The sequence below is a fragment of the Camelina sativa genome, chromosome 9, assembly GCF_000633955.1.
Source record: "Camelina sativa cultivar DH55 chromosome 9, Cs, whole genome shotgun sequence".
NCBI lineage: Eukaryota > Viridiplantae > Streptophyta > Magnoliopsida > Brassicales > Brassicaceae > Camelina > Camelina sativa.
In genome coordinates this window covers 38,020,927-38,029,386 of record NC_025693.1, presented here as the reverse complement: position 1 = coordinate 38,029,386, position 8,460 = coordinate 38,020,927, and the positions used below count along the sequence as shown (strand labels likewise).

Here is an 8,460-nt window from a genome sequence, read left to right as displayed (position 1 = left end):
TTTTTTTTTTTTTTTTTTTTTTTTTTTTATTTCTGTTGCCAAAGTTGAACTCTTTCTTATTCGTTTCCTTATTTTTCTTCCTTGGTTACGGAACAGAGCGTGCGTGCTTGATGGGTTCTTCTACACGTGGTGACGCAGAAGAAGTAGAAGACGATGAGCGCTTCTTTGATGCCCCTCAAGACTACGAAGAACATGACTCCTCTGCTGCTTTTCATCTCTGGACCACTACTCCCGATAGTGTTTCTAACCGACGCCGTAAGTTTCTCCATTCCATGGGCTTTAGTTTTAACAAGAAGACTTCACCAGACGACGACAACTCCCAAGATGATGATGACCTTCAACCACCACCATCCCAGTCTGATTTCAATGAGGTTGTGACAGACGTGGTGGATTTGTTGGTCAGGAATGAATCTACTGCTTCCTCCTCTCTGTTCGACATATCCTTCTCTGTTTCCTCCTCATCTCAGGATACAGATGATCAGATCTCGTTGGCCAGGAATGATTCCAGTTGTTCTAGTATCCCACAAGGGTTGTTGAGTGAATCCAGTTCTAGTAAATCTGGTAGCTTTGGCGATTTTCATGACTCTCCATCCACCAGAACAGATGATTTGCTCAAGAGAGGTGCCAAGTCTTGGTTAAAGAAGCTAGGTGTTCTGACTCATGTTTTCGACTCTTTGGACTGTGAATCGGTTAGATCATCACCGTTGCATCATGTTGCGCGAGTGCATACACACAAAAAGCAGTTCAAGGAGCTCTCATCTCTCTGTGTTGACCAAGATTTCTCGGCGCATGATGGTTCCATCTTAGCCATGAAGTTTTCTCCTGATGGGAAATACATTGCTAGCGCTGGTGAAGACTGTGTTGTCCGAGTTTGGAGTATATCCGAACAAGATAGAACAGACAACAAGTATCAAGTAGCCGAGGTTGATTCTGGTGTCTACTTTGCCATGAACCAACAACACTCTCAAATTGAGCCCTTGAAGATCAATAACGACAAAACTGAAAAGAAGACAACTACAAGTTTTTTGAGGAAGTCATTGGACTCAACTTGCGTTGTGTTACCTCCTACTGTCTTCACTATATCGGAGACGCCTCTGCATGAGTTCAGAGGTCATCTAGGTGAGATCTTAGATCTTTCCTGGTCGGACAAAGGGGTAAATATATATATCTTTTCAAACTCTTTCCTTACATTTATATATATGTAGTCTTTTGTTTGTGCACATCCTCTTACGTTTTACCCCTCTTTGCTGCAGTATCTCCTGTCATCTTCTGTGGACGAGACTGTTCGTTTGTGGAGAATAGGTTCTGATGAATGTCTCAGCACATTCACTCATAACAATTTTGGTAAGCTTCTTCGTCTTGTATATTCATTCTTTCTTTGTTTTTTAATTGCCGTGTATTCACTCTCTTTTTCTTGCACAGTGACTTGTGTGGCATTCAACCCTCTGGATGACAATTACTTCATAAGTGGATCGATTGATGGGAAAGTTCGAATATGGGATGTGTCTCGTTGTCGGGTTGTTGACTACACAGATATAAGAGACATTGTAACAGCTGTGTGCTACCGTCCAGATGCAAAGGTATACTTTGAAAGACTTTAGTTTCCTTAAAATTTTCATATGATCAAGTTGCTTACTACAGAGTTTTGCAGGGTGCAGTAATAGGTTCCATGACAGGGAACTGTCGCTTTTACCATATATTCGGTACGTTATCATCTTACAATTAGATGTGGAGATCACTTCTTAATGACAAATTGTTCAATGTTGATACCAAAATGAGTATTGTTCATGTTGTGCGTTTCAGATAATCAGCTGGAAATGGACAAAGAGATCAACATACATGGGAAGAAGAAGGTTGCAAGCAAAAGGATAACTGGTCTTCAGTTTCTTCCCAGTGACTCGGAAAAAGTGATGGTTACTTCTGCTGATTCACAGATTCGTATCTTATGCGGAGAGGATGTTATCTGTAAGCTTAAAGGTCAGGATCTATTCATAACTGCATATTAATGATTGTATTGTGTTCTATTTAGGATTTAAGATTTAAGACTGTAACCTTCCTTTGTGCTTGCAGCTTCTAGCCTTCGCACAACATCTGCTTCATTCATTCCAGACGGGAAACATATCGTCTCAACATCAGAGGATTCATGCATACATGTCTGGAACTACTCTCAATTACCCAGCAAGAAGCCTTCTTCAGGGACAAAAAGGACTCGGTCTTACGAGGGCTTCCTCTCACACAATGTGTCTGTGGCTATACCTTGGCTTAGACAAGGACACAGGGATGAACTGTCCGAGTGTATCATAGATTTGGACAGGAAGCTACCGAAAGTGGACTGTTTCTCTCCGATGAAAGGGTCAACAACGTGGCCTGAAGAGAAGCTGGAAGATGCTGCAATGAGCAACAGAGGGAAGCTGAAGCTTCTGAGGAGTGCATGGCAACCTCACCTGTGGGGGCTTGTGTTTGTGACAGCCACCTGGGATGGAAGAATCAGAGTATTTAACAACTATGGTTTGCCAATTCGGGTCTAAAAGACGCACAAGTTATTTAGATAGGATTCTTTTATTTGTTGTTACTTAGAATGGTAATTAGAAGTACGGTGTGATTACGCAATAGAAGATTATGTCTTGTTGTGCCCTAGGCCACAAAGAGTGTTATTACTGTTGTTCCAAAAATATTACAATTGTAACTACAGATCTTCAGTCTCTTTATGGAAAATTATTTTACCATTACGTTAAGGCTAAGGCCAGGCACCCCATTTCTGGTCTTGATCTGGGCGACACCACTCAGCATCTACCTGTTTCTCTTTCCCACTTTCTTGTTGAGTCGTGAGAGGCCATAAGTCTCCCCAAAAAGATTTCTTGGCCTGCAAATGAAGGTCTGGGTTCTTGCTTTTTGTTATCACTCTCCTTTCAAATGCTCCCTCTGAACCGTCCTCTTTGGTTGGCACACACATATCCAACGTCACTTGTTTCCCTTTGCGGAATGGAGGGAAAATGATTCTTCCCCATCCGCCTCCCACACTCGCTCTCTCACTCTCCTCTTCCTCTTGGTCTTCCTCTTCAATTGTGTCTTCCACATCCTCATCAGTACCTTCACCGTCTTCCTGTTCTTCCTCGGTATCAGAGTCATATGCTCTTGGATCAATGTAAGGCACTTCAACCACCTGTAATTTGATAAAGTCCTCTGCACATATTGAATGGGCATAAAACTTAGAAGAGTCAATAGTTAGATATGCGCATGGTTTTCATAGGTAAGCTGCACACTTACCATAGTCAATCTCTAGATCCTCAGGTTTCTTATTTGCGCGTCTCTCCTTTAATGTCTCCAACTTCATACCATCAAGAGGCCACAACTCCCTAAATAGAGGTCATAAACCAAAAAAACTCTATTCTTAACAACATTTCTATAAAGGTCCTGATGATAGTTCATTCAAACATCACAAAAAGTACCAACCGTGGACGCTGACCTCTCCTGAAAACTACAAAAGAAAACTTCTCATCCTCGAACCCACGTAGGGGAACACCTTTTGTACGCTGCAAAGGTAAATGTAAGAGTTTGCAGTCATCAGCAATCATAGAGCTAACTAAAATCTATATATTTGCTGAAGACAAGATTAAGCAAAAATATGGAACCTTGTAGGAACGCTGAGATGAAGTTCTCTGCAACCGCTGAACAAAATGGCAGTACTTTCCAGTGTTTTCCAGCGGGCACTTTCCGTCATGAGGGCACTGCATTTGCAACCCCCTCCTTTTTTGTTACAATACATTCATGTAATCGTTTTCATAAAAACTGTAACATCAAGTTCTTGACTTAGCGTTTGACAACTGGAGGAGAGTTTTTCAGGAGGGATATTGACACTTACTGGAGCAACAATATGCGCACCAGATTTGAGATCGAGCACGGCCTTGTCAGCTCCAGCTTTCTTCATTTTATTTTCCAGTTTACGCAGTTTCTAAGACAAAATGAATACATTGAATATAAGCAGAAGACGGATAAATAACTTTTGACAACAGAGACAGCTCATTATACGAGTAAGTAATGAAAATATGTGTATGCAAATGAAATTACCCTCTTCTCCATCCACAGTATATGTGACCGCATCTGAGATATAATATTAGCACCGTGGGGCGTTCCTGGTTCAACCAAAACCTGTTCAACCACAATTTACGAGAAGAGTTAGTAAGAAATCAAAATGCAAGGGCACACGAAGTACATGTTCTATTATTATAAACAAAGTTATATCGGAGAAGGAAGGATGAATAAACTCAAAAAAAATACCAAGAGATCATCTGTAAGGTCCCAGAGCTGGCGAACCACAGTAATCCTGTCTTTGAGAGATGGGATCTCCCCTAACACATAGGACTGAACCACCCACAGGAAAACATAAGGAAACTTACTCAGTAAGAAAAAGAAACTTGTAAAGAAGAATCACAGCTGATGCGACTGAATAAAAGAAATAACCCACAGCAATGACAAGATCATGTTTCCTCGCGGACTTTTCGTTGATCTCTTTACACTGTTTGTTGATTTCTTTACTAAGCGCTAGCAGGCTAGTATACCCATGGATCAGAGGCAAATCCTTGAGGCCTTTAAAAATTCACAATACAATAATGGTAAGGTAAGATCAGAACCCAAACAATGCAGTTATTGTTACACAAAATAGCTCTGTAACAAAGTGAATTACCCTGAATCAAGTTACGTCCTGCACGCTGCATTGACTGAGATGGTTCAACTATGTTTACTCTCTCCACAGACTTTGGCCAAACCTCTTGAACCGCCCTACAAGATGTTAAAACGAATCAAGAACGAAACAAAAAGTATCACAAGTAATAGGGAAGGCATCTATCTCCTCACCAGAAACCTGAACCAGTGCCAGCTCCAAAATCCAGCACTCTTGTAGGCCTAAATTCCGGTATTCTTCTACGAATCTATGTCAAAAGATTTTTTTTGAAAAAAAAAAACCGGTCACTATATGATCAAATCTCAAAGCTCAGTTGTTTCCTCTACGGATGGTATCACTAAACCAAAAATAAGAAATAAGAGGAAGGTAGTAAGTAACCTCAATGAGTACTCTGTAACAGACGGAGAAAACAGCGGGCATACGAGAAGCAATGTAAGCAGCAGTCTCACCGTCTCTGTACTGCAGACCACTATCTCCATAAACCGTCTGTATCTTCCACCGCTTGGTGTCCACCGAGTTCATACAATCAGCTAGACTCTTGGCCGTGCTTTCAGGTAACTGCAGATTCGTGTCCTTTATCTCTTGGAATGATTCCGATAGCTGCCGAACCTTCTTCCTAATGTGCGGATCATCTTCCTCGCGGAGATATTTCTTGATCGCCCGGCGGAGACGGACGGGGACCACCAGTAGGCGGAGAGACTGCTTCGCCGCAGACCTTAGGGTTTCCACAGTGAAGACTTTCGGGACTTTCGCTGCCATCTTCGCCGGAGCTCTGATCTGAATTGCAGCAACTTAGTTTGCCTCCGAGGTTTTAGCCTCTATCTAGGGCTTAGCTTTATGGGCCTTTCAAAGACCAATTATTTCATGGGCCTTTTATTATGCCCAGTTAGTATATATACATGGACTCGAGTATGGCTATATGAGCAAACAAAGAAGGCCTACCTAGTACTGGTCTGGAAGATACATTTAAAGAGTGGTTGGTTTATCAAATTCGAAATTTGCTTACTATATAATAAAAACCTCTATTAGTTCCGACCCAAAAAAAACCCTCTATTAATTAAATAATGTAGAAACTATAGAAATTTATTATTCAAGCAACACAAATATCATCTTTCATTAAATTTTCTTACATGTATATATACATTGATAGTTCTAGACAGTTATTTATTTATAGTATTCAATTATTGATATATGGTTTAAAAAAAAAATACTATGTTATTGTTTTATTGAAATGTGTCTAAAATTAGGTTTACTTGTATATGTTATTTTCAAACAAAACAAACCGTGTTTGGCTTGTGGATTTCCATTCATTTAATTATAGAAGTCGTGAGATGAACAAATCTTATAATATAGTACCAAGATCATGAAACATTCTCTCATGGTGTTTTCACTGATGTATATATTACATAACAAGAACCTAGCTAAGCTAGCTAGGATTGCAAAACCCTACAACGTAACTACTATACTTTCTTACATGTCGGGACATATCACAACCACATATACACATATATACACACCTACGGGCTACTACACACACACACACACACACTCACCTAGTATATTATAAATCTATTTTTATAAGGTATTACTATATATATAGTACTCGGAGATTTACTAGACATATATAGGAAAACGATGGTTGTAATTGGTTAAAAGGTTTGAGAAACGTTGGGAGTGGAAGCTTGAGAAATCAATAACTCAGAAGCAGTCCAGAGTCTTTGAGCTTTAAGATTGCATGCCCCGGATTTAGATGTCCGAGCTTCGTTGCAGTCTGAGAAGTACTTGCCACACACGTTCTTCAATCTCGGACTTGTTGCCACGTAACATGTCGTCGCTGCTGCCTGAGAGACAGACTTCAAAAGCTTGGAGGTCAAGAAAAACACTAAATCAGAGACGAAGCCATCTCGGTCTCTTGTGAGACGGGTTCTCACGATACCAGGATGGACACAATTGGCTGTCACATTAGCATCCATTTTCTGCCAAAAAAAAAAAAAATGATATATAGTACCATTAATGATTTGTTTTAAACAAGAAAATTTAAAGATGAGATAAACGAACAAAAAAAAATAGGGTTAATAATATGTAAAATGGAAACGTACATGGAGAAGACGGGATAGCTCAAGCGTGTGGAGAACGTTGGCTAGCTTGGAGAGAGCGTACGCTCGAGTCGCGTCGTAATTCCTAATAATTAAAATACGACGCAAGTTAAAGCGGTTTCAAACTATACTAAACAACAGGTACAGCCTTAACTAGTAGTATTCTCTCTAGCTAATAATATTATTACAATAATAGTAATAAAGAAAAAAGACGAGGACGACGGCGTTTATTTTTTGTCGTCGCATCACTTTTTAAATTGTACTTGATGATTAAACAATAATTCATTGATTAATTATTCATTCGTACAAAATGAAATGATGAGAGAGTAATTATTATTGTTTGATTGGAATTTAATGATTAGAAATATAAAGTCATATTATATACCTGTAGCTCCGGGAAATATCGGCGAGATAATGCAACATATCACCGGAAAACCAGCTATGGATGACGGAGGTGACGTTGACGATACGACCTTGAACGCCGGTGAGTGCCGCCGTTTCAATCATCTTCTTCAACAACAGTTTCGTCAGCAGAAAATGGCCTGATACCAAAACCACAATTGATTAATTAGTTAGTTAATTACATTAATCACCACCCTATACAAAATAAATGATTAAAATATATAAATATAAATATGGAGAGAAATGAGTAGTTACGTACCGAGATAATTAGTGGCGAAGGTCATCTCCACACCGTCCTCAGAGATGGCGTGCTTATGCGCGTATTTCCCGGCATTGTTTCTGACCAAATTTAAGAAAAAAAAAAAATTAAGAAAAAAACTAGGTTAGACAAGAAGAAAGAAATTAATGATTGATCATATATATATATATATATATGAGAGTTCAATAAATTAGTTAGTTACATGAGGATGTTGAGTGGGAGTTGGAGAGATTCGAAGTCGGCTACGAACCGACGAACAGAGGCGAGGGAGCTGAGATCGAGATGCATCACGATGATCTCCGACTCCGGAAACTCCGAGAGTATGCGAGCCTTCGTTTCCTCAGCGGTTTTGATACTCCGAGACGGAAGAACTAGCCTAGCGCCACGCTTTGCCAGAACACGCGCCGTCTCCGCTCCTATCCCCGACGTCGCCCCTTTGTAGAAGAACCATAGAGATTGAGAAACTCGATCGTTTTCTGATTCGGAAAAAGAAAGAAGTGGTAGCTAGGTAAACTCACCAGTGATGATGGCAGTTAGAGATCCGAGATCAGAATTAGCTGTGACATGATCGGCGGTTGATCTTGATCCGAATCCGCTGGGGCCAGTACTGGAGCTGATCAGGTGTTTAACCGTCTCTATCATCTTTTTTTTCTTTTCTCTTTTTCTGTTATGGTTGAGTTTTGAGTGTTTGGGTGTTGTGTCTTAAGAGGGTGAGAAACTATTATTTATAGTGCTATGTCTTTGAGAAACAACGCAGGCGAGATGCCGAGAAAGGGAGACAACATTTAACTATGTTGTGTCATTCGTCATTACCGAGTAAAAAAACAAAAAAAAAAAAATTATGAGTGTGAGTGTATAAAATTTGGTTTTTGATTAGCACCAAAACAGGATAAAAACGGAATTATTTGCTTAAAATAAAGGTTTAGTTAGCCAACTCTATTTGACTAACATGAATTTTATAGAGGAAGATGAGTCATTCACCAGAAATTATAATTGGAATTGGGTCATTACAAACCATAATC

At 39.8% G+C, this 8,460-nt stretch overlaps 3 protein-coding genes across 5 annotated transcripts in view; 1 reads left to right on the top strand and 2 right to left on the bottom strand.

Annotated features, from left to right (window-relative positions):
• Window positions 1–2,729, top strand: part of LOC104714828 (WD repeat-containing protein 44) — a 3,759-nt gene extending 1,030 nt beyond the window's left edge. The window contains exons 2-7 of one of the 2 annotated variants that reach the window (XM_010432300.2): window positions 97–1,154; window positions 1,254–1,344; window positions 1,423–1,580; window positions 1,652–1,703; window positions 1,804–1,977; window positions 2,071–2,729. In XM_010432300.2, coding sequence (XP_010430602.1) covers window positions 111–1,154; window positions 1,254–1,344; window positions 1,423–1,580; window positions 1,652–1,703; window positions 1,804–1,977; window positions 2,071–2,528 — 1,977 coding nt within the window. In that variant the 5' untranslated portion in view covers window positions 97–110 and the 3' untranslated portion in view covers window positions 2,529–2,729. Of the gene's footprint in view, window positions 1–23; window positions 1,155–1,253; window positions 1,345–1,422; window positions 1,581–1,651; window positions 1,704–1,803; window positions 1,978–2,070 lie in introns of those variants that run through there. The other variant, XM_019229709.1, reaches the window with a different exon arrangement.
• On the bottom strand, window positions 2,603–5,470 carry LOC104714829 (methyltransferase-like protein 17, mitochondrial). 2 transcript variants are annotated; one of them, XM_010432302.2, is made up of 11 exons: window positions 5,060–5,470; window positions 4,855–4,928; window positions 4,685–4,768; window positions 4,466–4,587; window positions 4,279–4,362; window positions 4,069–4,149; window positions 3,863–3,952; window positions 3,633–3,728; window positions 3,454–3,533; window positions 3,268–3,356; window positions 2,603–3,183 (listed from the first exon to the last, which is right to left on the bottom strand). In XM_010432302.2, exons 1-11 carry the CDS (start codon window positions 5,158–5,160, stop codon window positions 2,738–2,740), a joined length of 1,347 nt encoding a protein of 448 aa, XP_010430604.1. In that variant the 5' UTR covers window positions 5,161–5,470; the 3' UTR covers window positions 2,603–2,737. The 2 variants fall into 2 exon arrangements, with proteins under 2 accessions (XP_010430604.1, XP_010430603.1); XM_010432301.2 differs by having other exon boundaries at window positions 4,685–4,779; window positions 5,060–5,464.
• Window positions 6,053–8,197, bottom strand: LOC104714827 (short-chain dehydrogenase TIC 32, chloroplastic). The gene is made up of 6 exons (XM_010432298.2): window positions 7,957–8,197; window positions 7,641–7,872; window positions 7,439–7,518; window positions 7,163–7,319; window positions 6,781–6,862; window positions 6,053–6,657 (listed from the first exon to the last, which is right to left on the bottom strand). The coding sequence occupies exons 1-6, from the start codon at window positions 8,078–8,080 to the stop codon at window positions 6,331–6,333; spliced, it is 1,002 nt and encodes a 333-aa protein (XP_010430600.1). The 5' UTR covers window positions 8,081–8,197; the 3' UTR covers window positions 6,053–6,330.